Here is a 22,919-nt window from a genome sequence, read left to right as displayed (position 1 = left end):
AATACGATGGTTTCAAAGTGCCTTCTATTACTGGCAGCAAGCAGAAAGCTTCCAAGGTCAAGCCCAGAGTGACTCCGTCTGCTGTAGTCATTACTGAGCTCACTGAAGAACAGATAGAAGTTGAAGAACTCCCTCCTCTGATGACTGTGACTCAAATTCAGGAAATTGCTGTGCAAAAGTGTGCTGTCCCCCTGAAGAAGTGACTGAAGAAATGCTCTTTGCTGACAAGGGGGCGGACCCTTCCTCATCTTAATTTACTTTTTGTTTATTTATCTAAATGGTACTTCTTTCGAACTAGAATGTTTTATGTTGGAATATCAGCGGTATGAACTCTGACCCCAAGCTTTTGGCTCTATCAAATGCTATTGCTTCTAGTGGTTGCTCGGTTATTTGCTTACAGGAGACCAAAAAGCCTACTTTTGATAACTCTTACATTAGAACCTGTTGCCCTAAACGGTTTGATAAGTTTGCATTCATTCCTTCAAGAGGTGCATCTGGGGGTATTGTGACCATTTGGAATAGTGCTATTTTTTCTGGCACTGTGTTAATTGAAGAAGAATTTGCCCTAGTCACCAAATTTAAATCACATCAGTCTTCCCAAGAGTGGACTTTTGTAAACATATATGGGCCTTGCCAGGGTGATACAAGAGTGGACTACACAACCTGGTTACTTAATCTTCACATACCTCACAATGAAGACTGGCTGCTTGTTGGGGATTTTAATTATATTCGCAGTCCTAATAATAGAAATAAACCAGGTGGTAATATTAATGACATGATCACATTTAATGACTTCATTCGCACGCAAGGTCTGATTGAACTACCACTTAAGGGTCGATCATACACATGGAGCAACATGCAAGAGGACCCACTACTTAAACAACTAGATTGGTTTTTCACCTCAAATAATTGGACCACCTCCTATCCTAATACCACTGTAAAGCCTCTTTCTAAACCAGTCTCTGACCATATTCCCTGTCTGATCTCCATTGAAACTAACATGCCTAAAAGTAATCTCTTTCGGTTTGAATCATATTGGATTCGGCATCTTGGCTTCATGGAGGTGGTGGAATCCTCCTAGAACAAAATAATCCCCTCAAATAATTATGCCACGATTATCTGCCAAAAATTTAAGGCTCTCAGATATGAGCTCAAGCGATGGAGTAAACAGATATCCAAGCTGGCCACTGCTATAGCTAACTCCAATTCTGCACTTTCTGATCTGGACTCGTTGGAAAATAAAAGGGCCCTCACAACACCTGGAAGTAACTTCAAAAAAAATCTCAACAAACATCTGCTTAGACTCCTACATTACCAAAAACAATATTGGAGGAAAAGATGTACCATAAGATGGGCCACTTTTGGGGATGAGGACCCAAAATTCTTCAAAGCAATGGCCTCTGAACGATATCGTTGGAACAATATTTCATCCCTACAACTAGACAATGGCACCATAATTGAGGATCATATTGGTAAAGAAGCACTCATTTACCAAAGCTTTAAAGAAAGATTGGGCACTTCAAGGGAATTTCAAATGAAATTTGACCTAGCCAATATCATTAAAAAACAGAATGATCTGGACCAGCTGACAGTCCCATTCACTAAAGAAGAAATTGATGATGTCATTAAAGAAATGCCTGCGGATAGAGCACCAGGACCGGATGGTTTCACTGGACTTTTTCTTAAATCGCGTTGGCACATTATTAAAGAAGATTTCTATAAACTGTGCGACCAGTTTCATGCAGGGACTTTAAACCTTGAGAGCATCAACGATGGGTACATAACTTTAATACCTAAAATTTCCTCTCCGGCCACTGTCAATGATTTCAGTCCAATCACACTCCTCAATTGTTGCCTAAAGGTCATCACTAAACTGCTTGCCAACCACCTACAAAAACTCATTCTAAAGATCATACATAGAAACCAATATGGTTTCATTAAGGGGAGAGCAATACAAGATTGCCTTGCATGGGCGCTTGAATATATACATCAATGCCAAACATCTAAGAACAAAATTGTCCTCCTTAAATTGGATTTTGCAAAAGCATTTGACACCATTGAGCATGATGCAATGTTGGACATAATGAAGCACATGGGTTTCAATGATAAATGGATCCAATGGATTAAAACAATATTTTCCATGGGCAAATCATCAGTTCTTCTTAACAAAGTCCCGGGCAGACAATTTCTTTGCAAAAGTGGTGTTCGTCAAGGAGACCCCCTCTCTCCACTTATCTTCGTTCTTGCTGCAGATCTTCTACAAGCGGCCATTAATGATGCCTTCAGACATGGTCTCCTACATCTCCCCTTCCCAAGACCAAACCAAACGGACTACCCTGTCATACAATACGTGGATGACACCATAATCATCATGCCGGCATGTCAAGACCAAGCGCAATTAATGAAAGGGATCCTCACTGATTATGCCACCTCCATTGGCCTCAAAATAAACTTCCACAAATCAACCTTGATTCCTATGAATTGTGATGAGGATTTAAGCAAGAACATTGCACAAATTTTTGGATGCAAAATAGGGAAAATGCCCTTCACATACCTTGGTTTACCTCTTGGCACTTCTAAACCCTCTCTACAAGACCTAATGCCAATTGTTTGCAATATGGAAAGAAGAGTCACTTCCACTCTGTCAATGATGTCCTATGGCTCCAAACTATCTCTCCTAAACACAGTCATTACCCCATTGACAATTTTTGCACTCTGCACACTTCGCTTTCCACCAAAAATACTTGAGCTGCTGGACAAATTGAGAAGGAAATGTCTTTGGACAAAAAAAATAGAGCAAGGTGAAAAATGTAATTCTTTAGCTGCATGGGACAGAGTATGCAGACCAAAAAAGTGTGGAGGACTCGGGATAATAAATCTCAGGATACAAAGTGATGCATTGCTGCTAAAATATTTACATAAATTCTACAATAGATATGATCTCCCTTGGGTTGAGCTGCTATGGTCTACTTATTACACCGACAAAATTCCACATGCCTCTGACCCACGTGGATCATTTTGGTGGAGAGACATACTTAAACTAACTCCTATTTTTAGAGGGATCTCAAGGGTTCAGATACATACTGGTGACAATGTGCTATTCTGGAAAGACCTTTGGCTTGACGAAATCCTCACAGACACACATCCTAGGGCATTCTCATACGCAAGAAATGAAGATTGTTCGGTCAAGGACTTCCTGACCATCAATTCTCTTGAGGAACAATTCTACCTGCCACTCTCCAGTCAAGCTCTAGAAGAGGTGCAAGATATCCAAGGCCTCATGGCACATATAACATTTGACAACAATCAAAACGCAAAGGATGTTTGGTCTTACACTTGGCGGAGCAGAGAATTCTCTGCGAAAAAATATTATAACTTCTATTTCAGAGACATGAGGGCCCACAAAACGTACCAGTGGTTATGGAAATCAAAAGTCACGACCAAAATCAAAGTTTTTGGCTGGTTTGTGCTTTCGGATAGATTAAACACAAGAAACATGTTGAAAAGAAGGCACTACAACATCGGTACCAACCTTACCTGCTTACTGTGTGGACAAAAATAAGAAGATATTGATCACATGATCCTCACATGCCCATTTAGTAGAAGCTGTTGGGCCACTTTTGGTTTGGACCCTGGACCCCAAGCCAACCGATTATCCTGGATGGAACAAGCAAAAACTACCTGGAATCGACCTCTCTTCATGGAAATTATCCTGCAAGCTTCCTGGAGCATATGGAAAGAGAGGAATAACAAGCTGTTCAGAAATATTCAACCTACATATAAATCCTGGCTGAACAGATTCAAGGAAGATTTTAGCCTTCTACAATACAGGGTTAAAGATAATAAAAAAGACTTCATATTCTTACTTTTAGACTCTTTACCCTCTGATTAGCAGACCCCTTACTTCTCTTTACCCCATCACCACAAAGTGGGATGGGTGCAATGTACATGATGTAACCACACTATGTAAATGTGTTTTGATATTTAATATATGACAGTGGGGGCCTTCCCCACTGTCTCAGTTCCTCAAAAAAAAAATGGTCAGAGGTTTCCAAATTTGTTCAGAATTTTTTTTTAAAAAATCATGGTTTTAAAAAATGATCACTTCCTACAAAAATGTTCTCCCTTTTTGGATGAAGTTCGCTACTTGCCTTTTGATTTTTTTATTTACACTTTGCAAGAAAATTGTTCAATTTTTTTGAAAAGGTGTTCATATGTGGCGCTGTGGTTAGTTCTTATACTTTGGCGCTGCATTTTACCAATGTATTATCGTCCAGTGCATTGGTTAGCGACAGTGCTCAGTAACCTAGAGGTCGTCGGTCCAATTCCTGTTGCGGGCGCTTGTCATTTTTTTTTCGTCGTGCCACTGTTCGAGCGGGGCGAACGCGCGAGCACGCTAATGGGCCGGGCCATTTGGGGCTTGCTGTATGCGTCGCGACTCCAATTTGACGCAGAACGCGTCGAATAGGAGCTTCCATTATCTATAAGCTTGTCTAAAAAAATCAATAACTAAGCCGTGTCTGCGCGGAGGAGTGAGGCATGCGGGTCGGCACGGCACGGCCCGCCTTGGAACGTGCCATGGCGGGCTGTGCCGTGCCAGGCATGATTAGCAGTTTAGCACGGGCCGGCCCGTCTGGCCAGCTCTTCTCACCATCCGCCCACGCTCTAGGGAAAAAAACAACGGATTTGCTAAGTCACATCTAGATGAAATTTAGTTATCTCACATCTAAGTCTACAACCGTTGGATTTGTTTTCTTTAAAATTCACGCAGGGGTTGATCACGTGCTTTGTCCCTCATCTCGTTGTCCCCTGTCGGCCTGTTTTCCTGTTCCCAAAGACGGGCTTCTATTTGTTACATGGGCTGTCTTATTTTCTTTCACTGATTGTTACACCGGCATGCACAGTGGTGTGAAACTGTGAATACCTGCTGATTTTATTTGTTGGTGTGGCTGTTTTTGTTGGGGGTCTGTTTCTTTTGCAACGAAGTGTAGGCGTGGCACGGCATTTACTTAAGAGTCAGCCTTTTTAGCCTCTCATGTCCCAGTTTACGACCTTTTTTTGTTTTTCTTTTCTTTGCTTTTTGATGATTTGTTTTTCAATTTTAAATTTATTTGTTCCCCTTTCTTTTTGTTATTCTTTTTTCATTTTTTTACAAAATTTGTGATTTATCTTGTTTTTTATTTTTTTACTTTTATCTTAAATATCTCTATTTTTATTTTTCTACATTTGCTAATTCCCATCTAGATTGTCTTTTCTTTTTCCATTTCTTTTTATTTTTTTATATTTTTTCAAACAGAATTGCTAATTCATATCTGGATGATATTTAAAGATGTCACATCTAAGTTCAGGGCTGTTAAATCTTGTTTGTCTTTAAAACTCACACCAGGTTTTTTTTTGAGAAATAAAACTCACACCAGGTGATCGTCCCTCGCGCGCTCGCGTGTTGACGCGCATGTGGGCCTGTGTCCACTTCCACACAAGATGGTGTGGGCCGTTTTTCTTGCGAGCACGGGCCGGTTTGGGCCGCTCGATGTGTTTGTGGGCTTTTATTTTGGTTGTCTCAGTTGTAGAGAATAGTCAGAGAGAACGACTGCAACAAGTGAGCAGGCGATGCTCATCAGAGTGAATACATATTTTGTAAAGATTCCTATGGTCGCTATTTTTTTTCCTACAGTCCTTCACGCGACGAGTGGATTGGAAGTGAGAAGGGAGCAGTGAAAGTAAGTGATTTCCCGCTTCCATTTTTCTTTGGTTTATATTTTCTTCTTTTCCATTTTTTCTTTTTCTTTTTTCCTTTTTCTTCCTTATTTAATTGTTTTAAATTCATGATTTTTTTACTATGCCATCTATTAGCTTTAAATGTCGTGCAAACCTTGACCGCTAGTTGTTTTGTTGTGCATGACCCGTGTGGCGTCATGCGCCTGGTGTCTACTTATCGGTCTGCTCGTGCGTGCGTCTTTTCTTAGGACATTTTCACGGCGTGATCTAAGGTCTCATTTCAGATTGGTTTTGCTTACTCTCATTTAGATAAGAGTTAATGATATCTTATTTAACTCACATCGCTAGATATATGTGTTTTCGAGTCGTGCTCGTTATCGTTGTGTTGTGCTTTTTGTTCGTTCCGTAAAGCAATGAGGTCCAGTATGACTTTTTTAATGGGCCGTTTTTATGTTTTGTGTACTTTTTTGGCATTAGTTTTTTGAGGAGGCCACATGTCTTTGTATTACCTGTTTTACCTAGAGAAGAGCATAACTATTTTTTTTTCTTTTGGATTTGCTAAATCTCATCTCGGCGATGTCTTATCTAAGTCTATAACCGTCTGATTTATTTTCTTTAACGTTTGCACAAATTTGATCACGTGTGCCCTGTGTCAGGTCGTTCTTTTTTTTTACTCGTGTCCTCTTTGTCCTGTCTTATTTTGTGTCGTCTTGTTTCCGCGTTGCTTTTCACAATGGCCCATCTATGTTGTCGTTTGAGACGTGGCCCGTTTCTCTTTTGTTCGTCTTCGTTATGTGTTTTTGTGGCCTGGTGGAGAATTCGTAGAGTCCATCCTTGACTCGCAAACGGTCTTATAGTTGTCCAATTTGCAAGTAAATCCTTGACTAACAACTGAGCATGTGTTTTATTTTTCATTCCAGTTGCATATACATGCTTGACTCGCAACTAGGCTCGTAGTTTGTTATTGTCCCACTTGCAAGTTCACCATCGACTCGTAAATGGTACCGTAATTTTGTGTAGTTTTCCCAGTTGTGAGTCCACTATTGACTTGCAACTAAGCCCGTAGTTTGTTTCATCCCAATCGCAAGTCCACCCCGACTCGCAACTTGTATTGTAGTTTTGTGTAGTTGTCCCGGTTGCAACTTGCAAGTCCATCCTCGACTCACAACTCGTATTGTAGTTTAGTGTAGTTGTACTAGTTGTAAGTCCACCCTTCACTCGCATATAGGCACATAGTTTGTTTCATCTAGTGTTGGCCTGGTGGAGAATTTATAGAGTCCAACCCCGACTCGCAAACAGTCTCATAGCTGCTCAATTTGCAAGTCCACTCTCGGCTAGCAACTGGGCATGTGTTTTGTTTTTCATTCTAGTTGCATATACATACTCGACTCACAACTGGGCTCGTAGTTTGTTATTGTCCTAGTTGCAAGTTCACCCTTGACTTGCAAATGGTATCAAAGTTTTGTGTAGCTGTCCCGGTTGTGAGTCCACTCTTGACTCGCAAGCAGGCTCGTAGTTTGTTTCATCCCAGTCGCAAGTACACCCTCGACTTGCAACTCGTATTTTAGTTTTGTGAAGTTGTCCCAGTTGCAACTTGCAAGACCACCCGACTCACAACTCGTATCATAGTTTAGTGTAGTTGTCCTAGTTGCAAGTCCACCCTTCACTTGCAACTAGGCCTGTAGTTTGTTTCATCCTAGTTGCAAATTCACCCTCGACTCGTAAATGGTATCGTAGTTTAGTGTAGTTGTCCCAGTTATAAGTCTACTCTTGACTCGCAACTAGGTCCGTAGTTTGTTTCATCCCAGTTGCAAGTCCACCCACGATTCGTAACTCGTATCATAGCTTTACATAGTTGCCCCAGTTGCAAGTTCACCCTAGAATCGCAACTCCTATCGTAGTTTAGTGTAGTTGTCCCAGTTGCAAGTCCAACCTTGACTCGCAACTAGTCCCGTAGTTTATTTTTTTCCATCATAGTTGTAAGTTCAACATTGACTTACAACTAGGCACATAATTTGTTTTCATCCTAGTTGCAAGTCATCCCTTGACTCGCAACTAGGCTTGTAGTTTCATAGTTGTTCCAGTTGCAAGTCCACCCTCAACTCGCAACTGGGTATGCGTTTTGTTTTCATCCCAGTTGCAAATCCACGCTCGACTCACACTTGGGCTTGTAGTTTATTATTTCCCAGTAGCAAGTGTGTCGTCGACTCGCAACTTGTACTGTAGTTTTGTGTAGTTATCCCAGTTGCATGTCCGCCATCAACTTGCAACTCTATTGTAGTTTTGTGTAGTTGTCCCAGTTGCAAGTCCACCCTCGATTTGCAACTAGGCATGTAGTTTGTTTCGCAATTCGTCCTATGTTTTGTTTTTCCTCCTAGTTGCAAGTCTACCCTTGACTCGCAACAGAGCCCGTAGTTTTTTTCATCCTGGTTACAAGTCAATCTTTGACTCATAACTTGGCTACTATCTTTATAGTTGTCCCAGTTGCAAGTCCGCGCTCGACTTGCAATTGAGCTCATAGTTGTCTCAGTTGCAAGCCCACCCTCGCCTCATAACTCGAGCCTGTGATTTTGTGTTTCATCACAGTTGCAATTCCACCCTTGACTTGCAAATGGCCCCATAATTTGTTTCATACTAGTTGCAAGTCGACCCTTGACTTGCAACTGGGCATGTAGTTTTGTAGTTGTCTCAGTTGCATGCCCACCCTCGACTTGAAAATAGGCTCGCAGTTGTACTAGTTGCAAGTCCATCCTCGACTCGCAAATGGGCATGTGTTATGTTTTCTATCTCAGTTGCAAGTATGTGCTCAAATCACAAATGGGCATGTGTTATGTTTTCCATCTCAGTTGCAAGTCCGTGCTCAAGTCATAACTGGGCTTGTAATTTGTTATTATCCCAAATACAAGTCCACCCTCGACTCTCAAATGATATCGTAGTTTTGTGTAATTGTCCCAGTTGGAAGTCCGCTCTTGACTCACAACTAGGCCCATAGTTTGTTTCATCCTAGTTGCAAGTCCACCCTTGACTCGCAACTAGGCTTGTAGTTTCGTGGTTGTCCTAGTTGCATGTTCACCCTCACTCGCAACTGGGCCCATAATTTTGATGTAGTCCCAGTTGCAACTCCACCATCGACTTGCAACTGGCTCAACCCTTTTCTATATAAGTTGTAAATCTAGTTCGATCCAGTTGCAAGTGCACCCTCGACATGCTCCTTTTACTCGACCCTTTTGTCCTAGTTGCAAGTGCATCCTCGACACGTAACTTTGTTCGCGGCCCTTTTGACCCAATTGTTGGTCCACCCTTGACACATAACTGACTCGGATCATTTTGTTCCGGTTGGTCCGCCCTCGACATGCAACCACGGATGGACTTGTAGTTGCATGTCTCGACCCTTTGTCCCAGTTGCATGTTGCCAATAAAACAACAAGCCCACTAATACCTACAATAAGGATCTCAGGGCACTTATACAATTGCTGAGCGTAGAGATCGCTCACTATTCGCTCTTAGCGGGCCGGACTGTTTGCGCTGTTAGCGAGTGATTTTTTGGGAAGCGATTGGGGATTCCTAGGAGCCAGGGTTTGGGGATCTAGTATTTAGGAACCTTTCTAAGGCTCTTGGATGGTTGCATCCACTTTCTTCTTCTCTTCTTTTTATCTATTTTCTCTATTGGTTTTCTAGTTCTTTTGGTTGTTTTTATGTTTGTTTTATTCTTTTTCTTGTTCCTTCTTTCCCCTTTTTAAAAAAATTTCTAAACCTTTTCAAAATTATGAACAATTTTCAATTCTTGATTTTTTTGGATATTTGTGAATATTTTTTTGAATCAGCGAACATTTTCTGAATATGCGAACAAATTTTGATTATCGTGAATATTTTCTAATCCACGAACATTTTGAATGCACGATCAATTGTTCCGTATGTGTTTCAATATAATTTAGTGTATACTATAAAAATGTTCACCGTATATTAAAAAAGTTCACAGTATATTTGAAAAAGGTTAAGTGTGTATTTAAAAATATTTTACTGCATATTAAGAAAATGTTCAGTGTATAATCAAAAGTTTATTGTATATAAAAAGGTCACTGTATATATTGACAAGGAAGTTTAATGTATATTACAGAATAATTAGTGTGCATTCACAAAATGATTATCATATACTCTCTCTGTTCATTTTTATAAGGCCTTGAAGACATTTCAGACAAAGTGCAAAGCAGCTCATTTTTAGTTGTCTGAAAACTTATCAAAGTGTATGGAGGGAGTATTAAAGAATTGTTCACCATATGTTAGAACATATTTCATATTCATTGACATTTTTTATAATTTGAATTTTTTTAATTTAAATTCATGAACATGTTTTTGATCAAAACTTTGTATTTTATTAAATATTAACATATAAAATATCAGTGTTAAAAACGTAAGAACCAAAAGGCAAAAAAAATGTCGGTAACCTACTAGAAGCTAGACAGTAAAAAGATGACGAAAAAAAACAAATCAGTGGTAGCGCTACTTTATTTTCACTGATACACCTGATCGCTAGCTTTTCCTCCAAAAGAAATTCTGATCGTTAGCTTCGAGTGACACAATTTGGATCGCTAGCTTTATATAAATTCTGATCGTTAGCTTGGTTTTTTTAGCACTAGTCGCTAGCTTTGTGCTAGTAGGTAGCAGTGGCGGAGCCACGAATTTGCTGCTGGGTATTCTTTTAAATTTTTTATGCCAAAGCAACACAATAGAACAATAAATGTACAACAAGATGATAATATTAATGACTCAATGACCATACATCGATAATAGTAGCAAAATATCATTGTGGCAATATCTCTAACAATTAAGAAAAATTACAAATAGCAAAGGAAATTACAATATAACTTTACGATCCCCTTTCTGGAAGAGATTGATGACATCCTCATCTTTCACTTGCCCGAAGAATTCTCTCTCAACGAATGTAACCAAGCAATTGTTCAAATATTCATCACCCATTTTGTTTCTTAGTGAATTCTTCACGTATTTCATCGAGGAAAATACCCTCTCAACGCTAGCAGTGGCTACCGGAAGAATGAGAACCAACTTAAGAAGCTTGTAAACAATATAATATTGTTCATTCTTTCTTGTCTCAACCATCAAAACTGAAAGCTCACATAGACTCTTCAACTTGCTAAACCTTTTATCCTTACGCACATGAGAAATGAACATGCTTAATTGCCATGGAAGTCTTGACAATTCATCAGTTGTGAAATCCTTAGCATAAAACTTTCTAGCAAGCCTAACCAACTTCTCTTTATCATAAGCAGCAAATGAATCACGTGGACTGAATGCTGCCATGCAAGTAAGTAGTTCAGTGTTTACCTCATCAAATCTTGCATTCAGCTCTTGAAGTTGCCTATCAATGACACCCACAAACATTTCAACCTTGAAACATTGGTAATTCTTTGCGCCATTGAAGAACCCTCTTCTTGGTCTCCCAGCAGGATAGTAAGGAGCCTCCATGTCAACAACTTTGATCTTGTGCTTTACACAAAAAGAAGTGACATTCTCAAGAAAATCATTCCACCCTTCATCTTCTCGCAAGCATTGCAAGTGCAGCTTTGTGAGATCAACAATCTCCATAGCATTAACAATATCTTGATCTTTTTTTTTGCAAAGCTCTACTCAAGTCATCGGTATATTCAAATATTTCTTGCATCAAGTGTGCCATGAAAACAAATTCAAATGTCCGAAATGATGTCAACATAGTCATTGCTGCTACTGCCTCTGTGCCATTATACTCTTTTGCAATCCTTATGAGAACACACCTTATTGCCGGATACATAGAGATAACATGGTTGACAGTCTTGTAGTGAGAGCCCCAACGAGTATCACATGGCCTTCCAATACCCATTTCTTGATTCAAACCCGTCCCGGTTTCTACTTCTTCCAACTCTAATGCAGCAATAAGTTCCTCAGCTTGAGCTATTCGAAGCATTCTCATCTTTTTACAAGAATAGCTTAGAACATTTAGCAAACATGCCAACTGTTGAAAGAACCAATTACAATCACCACTCTCCTTTGCAACAGCAACAAGAGTTAATTGTAGTTGATGGGCAAAGCAATGGACATAATGTGCATAAGGAGACTCATCCATAATTAGTTTCTTCATTCCATTAGCATTACCTTTCATATTACTAGCCCCATCATATCCTTGCCCATGGACCATTGCAAAGCTCAAATTGTATGCCATAAGCATGTCCTCAATTGCAGCTTTAAGTGTTAAAGAGGAAGTGTCTTCAACATGGGCAAGACCAAGAAATCTCGCAACTGTCCTTCGTTTCTTATCCACATAACGCAAGCAAACAGCTAGTTGTTCATTCTGGTATATATCACTAGACTCATCTGCAAGTACTGCAAAATGTCCACCATCAAGATCTTCAATGACTAGTTTAGTAGTCAGCTGGGCACAACATTTGATCAACTCTTGTTGTATATCATGGCAAGTCATCTTACAATTTTGTGGAGCATTCTTTAGAACCACCCTATCAACCTCTTCAAAGTTTCCTGCTAGCCAATTTAAAAGCTCAAGGAAATTTCCTTTATTTAGTGAGTCATCACTTTCATCATGTCCTCTAAATGCCAAACCTTGGTGCAATAGGAATCTTAAACACTTGAGTGTCCATGTCACACGGAGCTTATATAGAACCTTGTACTGTGTGGTGTTTGAAGCAATGGACTCCCTAATTGATGTTGTAGGTGTAGTGAACATATCATACTTTTCTTGAGCTTCAGCGTGAGCACTACTAACAGCACCAATATGCCTCTTCAATCTAGCTTTCAAGTTCCAATTATTAAACCCACCGTTCACGAATGCATCTCCTCCGGGACTTTTTGTTTTATCCTTGAACAAGTAGCAACCAAAGCAGAAAGCAGCCTCTTCTTGCACACTATACTCAAGCCACTTATAATCCTTAAACCAAGTAGGGCAAAAGCGACGGGGATGTCCACTAAAATCTCTGATCTCAAACTTATGATCCTTTGGTTGACAAGCACCCAAGTCAATGTATCTCCTTCTAACTCTATCTTGGTCATTGGCATGATATGAAGATATGGGAAGTCGCTTGCCGGGATCACGTTCCAAAGCTGCCAAATCTGCTTCAAATTGGGGCATTGATTCATCATCTTCATCGACCGCTTCATCATCTTCTACAATTGGAGTTGTCTCCCTCTCCGGTTGTGGAGCTTCGTCATGTCTTTGCACTAGTGCTAGCTGCAGATTGCTCTCGACCTCAACGGAAAGAGAAGTTGGTGTGGATGTAGGAGTTATTTTCCTTGTCTTTGAAGATTTGTCCCACATTTCAAATATGGTAACACCCTTCTTCTTCATCTGCATGACAATCACATAAACAAAATAGAAATCAGTGACAGGGACAATGTGGCATGGCCTAATGTACATGGGACAAACACTTCAATTTTCATAGTAAACAAGAAACTAATCACATAGTAAAGGAAGTTATTGCAATTTCAATTTACTATATTTAAATTTACAAGCACTCACTGAATAAACTACAGATTTGTTAGAAACAGAGGGAAAGAAACAGAGGAAGTGAGGAACCGAGGCTGGACCTGCTGCCTGCTGCTGCTGGACGACGCTGTCGCCGGACCTGCTGCCTGCTGCTGCTGGACGGAGGGCGATGCCGGCAGCCGCCGCGCTGGGGAAGCCGGAGGCGGACTGGCGGCCTGCCGTTCTGGCACTTGGCGGAGCCGCGGAGGAGAGGGCCGGACGGAGGAGAGGGGAGCTGGGGAGGGGAGGGAGATGGCCGGAGTGGAGGGGAGGAACTGAGGGAGAGGCGAGAGGAGAAGGCCGGCCGCCGGACCAGAATCGCTCGCTGCCGCCGCCGGAGCCTCAGCTAGCGCTAGGCTAGGGGAAGGGGAAAGGGGATTCGATTTCGGTCTGCTACTCACGCGCGAGACCAGACACCCGGTCGCTCATGTCTGGCGCCCCGCGTCATTGCGTTGCTGTGTTTGGGCTGGGCATTGGGCCATTGGCTGGGCCAAGTAAGTCTACATCGTATATTGATATATGTAGTAATTTTTTTTTGCACAAAATTCTTTGGTATTCCAGAGAATACCCAGGAATACCCCAGCTCCGCCATTGGTAGGTAGCCTACCAGCAAGTAGGCGCGGGTGGACATATTGGCCGGCCCAACCAGGCGGAGATGCGGGCAAGCTCGTTTGTTTGTTTTGGGCTTTGACAAATCAAAATCAAACAAACAAACAATAAGGTGGCGCTGACATCACACCACACTTAGATGTGATTTTGTTATGTCACATCTAGATGAGCCAAAAAAACAAATCACAAACTTCACAACGAGCCGAGAGGCCAAATTTTGAACCGAATCCGCTCCTCCCCGACCTCCAACCTCACCGGCGGCAGCGGCAGAGCAGCCGCCGCCTCCGCCTCCACCGCCTGCGCGTCCGGCGTCCCCGCCACCGCCGCGCTCGCCTCCGAAGCCGGCGACGGCGGCCATGGAAGGGGACCGCGCGGGAGGACCCAAGGCCGCGGATCTGCGCCGCGACATGGCGGCGGCGCGGGCGGCCTGCGAGCGGCGGATCGCGCATGGCCGCGAGCGCACCGCGGCGGCCGCCTCCGCCTTCCGCGGCGCCATCCTCTCCGCCCGCTCGCTCGCCGAGCACAGCGTCGCGCACCGAGGTACGCCGCCTACCCCGTCGGTCCTTCCTCTTCCGTTCGGGGAACTCGCCGGTCGTCCGCTGGTCGATTCGTACCCACGGGAGCAATCTCTGAAGCGCACACTGCGCACTAGTACCAATTGTTAGCTGTTCAGTTCGGCGATGGCGGCGAGCCGGTGAAATTTGCAAATCTAAGTTTGTTTGTGCTTGAAATTCCTGCCTGCTGAGGGCGTAGCTTTCGGACGATTAGTTACCTTGGGCTGCACTACGATTTGTGAACCAGTTATGCTGATGAATGGGCGAGTGATTGATTTTACTGATTCGCCTCTTTCTGTGATGGCAGAAAAGCTCAACGCTCTCAAGGACCAGCTCAGGGGACTGGAGGCAGGTCTGGCAGAAGCTCTGTCCAGTAAGCATTTCTCCACCCCTGTGCAAATTTCCACCAGTGGACTCAATGTGCTTCTTTGTTGCGATGAATGGTTCAACCTATCAACTATGTGATCAATGTTTGGTTTCATACTGGTCTATCGTGGTCCTCTGCTGCATTTCACGGAAACGCTCAATTCTTGTGAACTATCTCTGCAGCCCAGCTGAAGAAAGAATCAGAATGTAAGCTCACCAGCGAGTCGATCTCGAACGCCACTGCAACGAACGAGCAGCTCAGGGGCCTGCTCTTGGATCAGAGGGCTAGGAGAGATGAGTTTGCGAACGTCATATCACATCAGCTCCAAGGTAAAAAAGTTAGTAAAATCTGAATCACGGTTCTAGTACAATAGATGGAAGTGTCATAGTATTATCTGAAGTATGAAGTCTACTTAGAAGTTGATTAATAGGGTTCAAACATACAAGTCCCGGTAGTCCAGTCTGAGAGATTGTTTCAAACTCCTAGCTCCAATATATTCTGCCCTGGAAATTTGTAGTTGTGCTCATGTGAACATTATGATTTTGTTTGAATATATTTTCCTTGGCTACGCAGAATCTGGAATCTACATGCCTTGATACATTTTATTTTGATGGCAGCTATCGAAGCTCTTGAAGCTAATGTTGATGTGATGGGGAAAAAGAACCTGGACGAAGCTATTATGTGGTACAATAAATTTCTTGGTTTTCGAGTTGTTGCAGGGGAAGGTAACGACAGTTTCCATAACATGTTCAAGTGAGCTTGAGGCCATAATGGGTGACATTTCTTCTCTTTTTGTGTGAAGGGGTTAAATTTGTCTTCAGCAAAGTTGACATGCAAAGTCCTGACGATGAGTATTCGTTTTGCATAAAAGTCAATAAAGACGAGTACAGCTGTGAGTTACAAGTTTCTTACCCAAGCTGTCTAATATTCATACTGTTTGAAATGTCATCAAAGTTCTCATTTTCTTTATAACAGTAATTCAATGTACTCCATTACTGAAAGACACTGAAGAATTGGTGAAGGATTTGAACTGCACTAATGATCTCTTCAAGTTTGTTAGAATCATGAGAGCAAGATTCCAAGCGGCTGCAATCAAAGGTATTCCATGTTTCTCTACAAAACTGTATCAAATCCATTTTCCCTGAAATGCCAGTTAATTGAGTTTCGCACTATTTCCCCCCCAAGAGTAACTCTGTTAATATTGTGGCAATAACGTTCTCTGTATGTACCGAGTATTTTCCTAAATTTTCACCAATCTGTTTTTTCGACTGAGCGTCGAGAACTCGAGATGAACTACCCTGTCTGTATGATGGGAGGCTGGCAGCAGGTTTTACGAGCTATAATATCATGGAAACATGAATTGTACCGTTGTGTCTGTATAGCGTAATCTTCCTAATAATCTTGGTAATGCAATCATGATTTAGTTTTCTGCTCTAAAGATGTAGGAACTCCACTTCATTTAACTGATTTGGTTCACAAATTTGTCAAACTTCAAGGATTTTGAACTTAAAATAACCTGACCAGTGACCGCTAACTGAAAGAAATGCCAAAGTACCTACTGCAGAGCAGTTCATGATCTCTGATGAAAGAAATGCCAAGTACCTACTGAAGAACATGCCTCGTGTACTTTCTCATAATGAGCAATACTGAACATGGTACATGGTAGTTCTGTTGAAAAGCGGGTTGCCTATCTTACTCTTTGTTCCGATCTACCATGTGGAGTTGTAAATGTGCTGCATATTATTTCTTTAATACCATTTATAGAGACTTCTTCTTGTACTGTCAGCAGGGGTTCATCCTGCAACTTCATTGTGCACAAACACATCGTCCACACCAATTTCATCCCCACCGGCTGCGTCAGTTGACACCACAAGCGAAGGCACCACCAATCAAAGTCATTCCCGAAGCCGGTCAAAGAATCAAGATCCGCGTGCAAAGAGAGGTGCCCCTCCCCGATCAACAGCATCTCCCCTTACATCGGGATCTGTCACCCGCCGCTCCCCACGCTTTGCTGTGAGTACACCATATCATCCCCTTGGTACACTGCTAGCTGTTTATCATTTAATCCATAGAGAGTAGCGAAATAGTGTTGGTGCTGATGTATAAAGATGGTTTTTTTTTTCATTCACAGGCCGCTGATGCAGGGAATAGGCATTAAGCAATAGGCAAAAACCACCTGGGCGGCATCATGTCATGCTGTTTGGCTGTATCACAGTTTAGATGGCCCTCATCGAGCAAATTCCGAGTAAGGCAAACTGAACAAGAACGAAAATAAGCAGCGGGCAGTGTACTTGGTGGACACAGAGAGTTCCATCTCGAACTCCCTGTCCATAGATAGCTTCTGGTCCTCTCAACATGGCAGCATCAGCTCACATGTATCTGTACAGCGAAGTTAAGCATCCAGTATATCTTCGACGAGCGCTGCAGCTGTCGGTAGCTTGGATTTGGTCCCTGCTATGCCATTGTGGGTGATGTATAATATGTTGTAAGTCTATCAGTCATTCAGTTGTAGCAGTTTCTGTATGGCGTGAACTCAAAACCTGTTATAGTTCCACTGTGTGCTATTTATTCGGCCATGAACATGAACATGCCTATTTCTGGTGCAGAGGGACTTGTACCGGTAGTCCATGGCATTTGATATTTGATATATATGGCAATGCCTTATGAAGGCCAGCAATAGTGCCATAAAAACAGCTATAAATAAACCTGAATAATAAGCACGTCTTCAGGGACAACTTTACCCAAATTAAACCACAATTTAATTTATATGAACTATTGGCAACTTAAATAGAAGTATTCATTTTCCTGTAACAATAAAAGTACAATGTTCTTTATCTTGACATGAGTAGCTAACACCATTGAAGTTTAACCACATCTCCTATTGAACATGTGCCCGTATACCACAGCTACTGTAAAGAGAAGAAAAAGTTTTGATTCTTCCATGCTTTCATTAATCAGGAAGCTGGAATACAAGGATTCAACCTTACATCTCCTGTCCCTTATTGCTTTTCTTTAGATGCATTCCTTTTGCTTTGAGCAAAATGTGTATTCTTTCCTTGTTATACTAACCCAGGCATCTTTTGCCCCCCTATAAGACAGTTGCGACGAACTTGTGTTGCTCCATGCTACACCCCATTGTTTAAAGATAGGATTCCACCACAGGTGCCTCTTCTGGTGATTACTTCGAACAGACTACCAAGAGGGACATGGTCGTCTCTTGCCATCTGCAAAAATATATCACCCAGGTATCGTAGATCTTATTGTTTTATTATTTAGACCTCTTTCGATTGTAGGGATTTTAATACTTATGATCTTAATATTTTTAAGACCTTTTAGATCAAACAAAAAATAAAACCAAATTTTCATGGCACCCTTTTCTTATGTCTTCACATCAACTCCGACATTTCTTCCGCTTATTAGCATCGACACTATTCCTATATTTTTCTCGTGTTATGTCCAAATGATTAGTTCTATAATTTTTGTGTGTGCTGAGAGTCATGTATCTTCAACTTGCATTGGTTTATCTTTGTCTATTCATGTCTTAATTTGTAGTCTGATCTAAAGAGGCTCTCTAATAATCATTCTCAGGAATTGATAAGAAATACGTGTATGTAAATATATTTCGGGAATTGTTTCTCTTCTCTCACAAGAGCGTTAAGGAGTTCAAGTGCATTTCCCAGGGCAGTCAGAGCATTCCCACCAGAGCTAGCCATCAGGTAAATTTTGTACTGCCTTGGTGAACAATCTGCACTACCAAATACTCCCTCCGTTCCTAAATATAAGTATGTTTAGAGATTCCAATATGAACTACATACGAAGCAAAATGAGTGAATCTACACTCTAAAATATGTTTATATACATCTGCATGTAGTCCATATTGAAATCTCTAAAAAGACTTATATTTAGGAACGGATGTTGTTACAAACCAACACATGATACAAGGACTTCGTAAATATTTCGCATGGGGTCGTTCATTTACTGAGAAACTCAAAATTGTTAGCATGATATCTGTCTTGTCAAATTGTCATATTGTTCTGATAGGAATCGTTGTGAGAAGTTTCTCGAAACCACACAATTTTAAACGGGGTAGTGTTAAAAAAGGTGGCATAAATTAATGCGCTGTAAAATTGATATCTTTTTGTGTCAGAAAATACATGTTGCCGAGAACACACAAAAAAGGAAATATAATGTACTAGAGACCATTTATTAGCATGTTTTTTTTGTGGTGTGAAAAGGAGTTTTATTCCATAATTATAGAGTTACAATCCGGAGGCAAGAGATCCTCAATACAGGGGGTCCCTCTATGTAGCCGAACAGTACTGACATATTTTAAGTAGCGAGCTAGTTTTCTTGTCAAAATTGACATATGATGTATCCTAAAATATTTTAAAATACAAATTCAATCAACATATGCAGAAACCAAAAGATATATCCTACTATCAATGTCAGAAATAGAATGTAAATTGGTTGTGGTGCACAACATAATAATTTTTTTCACAATGCATGCATTGAACATTTATGTGACACTTCAAGATTTATTTTGTCATACTATTATTATTATTTTATTTATAAGTCTAAGGGAAACAGCAAGTTGTATAGTTGTATTACTAGACGGAAAAAGCCAACATATATACGTGTATAAGAGTATGCCAAAAGGCCAAAAGGCATCATCAATATAACTCTAACAATAAGAACGGTTGCACATCACAGGTATGCTGTTACTACTAATTTGTCAAACCGAGTTTATTTCTTAATTTATTGGACTTTATGAAAACCTGAACAGTTTGGCCTATTATATACTAGATGGCAGGCCATACGTCAACAACAACAGCTAGTTCATCGGGAGGAATGGACAAACGGCTCATGAAAGCAGCCACATCTGGTGCGTCCACGTCAATGTATGCCATGGCTGCACTGGATCGAAGCATTCTTCTTGGAACAACTCCGCAAGGAAACACCTGCCTTCACATTTCCTGCATTTATGGCCATGAGGGATTCTGCAAGGACGTGCTTGAACTGGAAGAGTCTCTCATCAAGGCTGTAAACTTGGACGGGGAGACACCACTTATTACCGCAGTGAGAAATGGCCACGTCTCTTTGGCTTCTTTTTTACTCGCTCAGCACTGCTCTGTGCTAGGATCGAGGCAGCCAATCCTGCAACAGGACAAGTACGGATTTAATGCACTGCACCATGCCATTTGTAGCGGCCACAAGGATCTTTCACTGGAATTGGTAACAGCAGAGCCTGCGCTGTCGCAAGCTGTGGGCAAGCACAATGAGTCGCCGATGTACTTCGCGGTGACGAGAAATTTTACACAGGTTTTTGAGAAACTAATTCAAAATCCTTTGTCAGCTTGCTCGGGAGGTGAACATGGTCGCAATTGTCTACATGCTGCTGTTATGAATGGAGATCAAGGTGCGGCATATAATATCTGGACTGCAAATTACAGTTTGTTAGTACAATATAATTTCAGGCTGATAACCTGTCATTTGTTTTTTCAGAATTTGTCAAAATAATTATGAAGAAACGTCCTGAATCGGCGAGAGAAGTCGACAAATACCAAAATACTCCAATAGTACTTGCTGTACGATACACCAATATTGACATTTTACAAGTAATGCTGGAATATGATTCAACTCTTGGGTATTTAATAGGCAACAGCGGTTTTCCTCTGCTTAATGATGCGGCATACCGAGGTCTGGTTGCTCCTGCTGAAAAGCTCCTGGAACACTGCCCCGATGCTCCTTATCTTGAACCAGATGGTTCGACATTGCTTCATACAGCTGTATCGCTTGATCATCCGGAGTTCATTGAGTTTGTCCTTAGGACGCCAATACTTCGCAAGCTTGTTAACGTGCAAGACCACAACGGAAGCACCGCTCTACATTTGGCAGTCCGAAGATGCAATCCTAGAGTGGTTACTGCTTTATTGTCACACGTGGATATAGATTTAACATTGCTTAATGACATATGTAATACAGCAGCCTGGGAACTGTCGAAAATCAGCCTGAATGCCAAGACTTTAAACTGGGTACGTACTTGTATATGTTACAAATAATATCTTTTTTGAGTCGATCACACATATAAACAATTTTACAGTATGGCAAACTAGTAATTTAACTCTGCCGTAACCCTTCCCTATGCAAGCAAACTAATAATCATAATATCGTTTCTAATGCAGCATGCAAAACATTTTTTAGTCAACGCGACACAACTGTCGGCTACCATTGACACTCAAACGAACGAAAGGAAATATTTTTAGGCTTTTAACTCGCACAAATCATATTTTTTTGCGATTCTACTAACCACTGCTCAGATAGAATCCCAACGCTGTTATTTATATGTAGCACTTCCCATTACAAAGTCCTTGAGGTAACCCCTCCCTCCGTACCCATCTCATCGTCCTCGTCAAATTCCGCGCACTTCATTGTCAATCCTGGCACATGTGTTCTCCAGTTGTCTCGTCGTCCTTCGAGTCATTTGGGGAAGATAGAGTGGAGGAGCAGTGGCAAGGGCTGCCGCCAGGGAGTCAGCACTTCTCAAATTTCAAATCCGGTTGATTCTTGGCCCGAGTCATCCAGGACCTTCCGACAATGCACATGCTTAAGATAGAAATGCAATTTTTTTAACATCCTTTAGATATGTCTTATATTTTTCATATAGAAAATTTGGACATTTCATCATTTTTTTGAATGGAAACTGTAGAAGAGACACTATAATATGTTTCCTCTTCTTTAAAATAAGATTATTTGCATGACATATGCCTAGAGAAGGTACTGAAAATAGATTAAATGAAGGTGATTATTTCATAATTAATTTAGATAGGAGTTCCCATAGTTTTTTTGCCACAATTTTTTAATCTAAAAATTCTACTGTGAATAACAATGTTATTTACATAGTAGAATAGCTTAGGTTTATTTTTAACACTGTAAGATTTACCTTACCTTATTCCATTGGATTCATGCAGAATGAAGTGGCCATGCTTATGTCGAAAGCTAAGCCACATGATGCTCCTGTTCTTCATAATCTTCACATTCGTGTCAAGCGACGGACGACTGATGCATCAAGGCAGGATGCAAAATCACTAACTCAAACATACACAAGCAACACTTCGTTAGTGGCGATTCTTATTGCGACTATCACCTTTGCTGCTGCCTTCACCTTGCCAGGAGGATACAGCAATGATGCAGGAAGCGAGGGACTTCCCATCATGTCTAGGAAGTTTGCATTTCAGGCATTCTTGATTTCTGACGTCTTAGCAATGTGCTCCTCATTTGCTGTTGCCTTCATATGCATTATAGCAAAGTGGGAGGATTATGAGTTCTTGGTTTATTACAGATCCTTCACTAAGAAGCTCATGTGGTTTGCATACGTGACAACAACTACCGCCTTTTCAACTGGTTTATACACGGTGCTAGCTCCAGGTGTCCACTGGTTAGCGATTGCAATTTGTCTTATGGTAGCTTTACTGCCCATTCTCACAAAGCTGCTGGGCGAATGGCCTATCTTGAAGCTCAGACTTAAGCTCGGTAAAGATTTCAACTCTGATTTTCTTGATATGGTCTGACCTCATCAATTTACCTTATTTGTTATGCTTGGTGATATTTCTCAGCTCTATCTGTAATAAACATTGTTTGGCTACTCATACTTATATTGTTAATTCATGGAGGGAAACTATTGTACTGTTAATTCCTGTACAACATCGGATGCATTGCTATTTCTCTCTGGAGATGTTACATGCCTTCTGTAATGATAATCACTATGGTTGATTATTCGAAAGCTGAGAGTTGCCACCGCACTATCAAACATATCACGTGAAAGCACCACAAAAAAGTATATTATGGATAACTCAATACTGTTTAGCTTTACTTAAGCTATGAGTCTCTAGAGATACAGGTTGTGTGTTGATAGAGTTGGTCCATCTTGCAACAGTAGGGCAACACATGATCAGTAGATACATTACAAGCAAGGATGTAGGGAACATAAACATAACATATTGGTTCGGTCAAACTAGGCATCTAGATCGGTACAAGTACAACAGGTTCATCCAATTATTTCGGCATCATCATCAATAGCAATATGGTACCTCCCTACATCCTTGGTAAGACAGGTCTATTTCTGCCCACGCCCGCTCCCTGCACC

General features: G+C 41.2%; 2 protein-coding genes and 1 pseudogene across 2 annotated transcripts; all 3 read left to right on the top strand.

Moving 5' to 3' along the window:
* Positions 1–1,393: 1,393 nt before the first annotated feature.
* On the top strand, positions 1,394–3,892 carry LOC119273314 (annotated as a pseudogene).
* A 10,319-nt stretch (positions 3,893–14,211) lies between these two features.
* Positions 14,212–17,381, top strand: LOC119273313 (kinetochore protein SPC25 homolog). Its single transcript, XM_037554515.1, has 8 exons — positions 14,212–14,395; positions 14,717–14,782; positions 14,959–15,105; positions 15,394–15,501; positions 15,579–15,668; positions 15,752–15,874; positions 16,563–16,789; positions 16,908–17,381. The coding sequence occupies exons 1-8, from the start codon at positions 14,212–14,214 to the stop codon at positions 16,932–16,934; spliced, it is 972 nt and encodes a 323-aa protein (XP_037410412.1). The 3' UTR covers positions 16,935–17,381.
* A 468-nt stretch (positions 17,382–17,849) lies between these two features.
* On the top strand, positions 17,850–22,455 carry LOC119273705 (ankyrin repeat-containing protein At2g01680-like). The gene is made up of 5 exons (XM_037554785.1): positions 17,850–18,021; positions 18,365–18,492; positions 19,580–20,192; positions 20,279–20,808; positions 21,745–22,455. The coding sequence occupies exons 3-5, from the start codon at positions 19,580–19,582 to the stop codon at positions 22,342–22,344; spliced, it is 1,743 nt and encodes a 580-aa protein (XP_037410682.1). The 5' UTR covers positions 17,850–18,021; positions 18,365–18,492; the 3' UTR covers positions 22,345–22,455.
* Positions 22,456–22,919: the final 464 nt, after the last annotated feature.

This window comes from Triticum dicoccoides, chromosome 3A, assembly GCF_002162155.2.
Source record: "Triticum dicoccoides isolate Atlit2015 ecotype Zavitan chromosome 3A, WEW_v2.0, whole genome shotgun sequence".
In the NCBI taxonomy this organism is placed as follows: domain Eukaryota; kingdom Viridiplantae; phylum Streptophyta; class Magnoliopsida; order Poales; family Poaceae; genus Triticum; species Triticum dicoccoides.
This window is presented reverse-complemented; position numbering and strand designations above follow the sequence as displayed.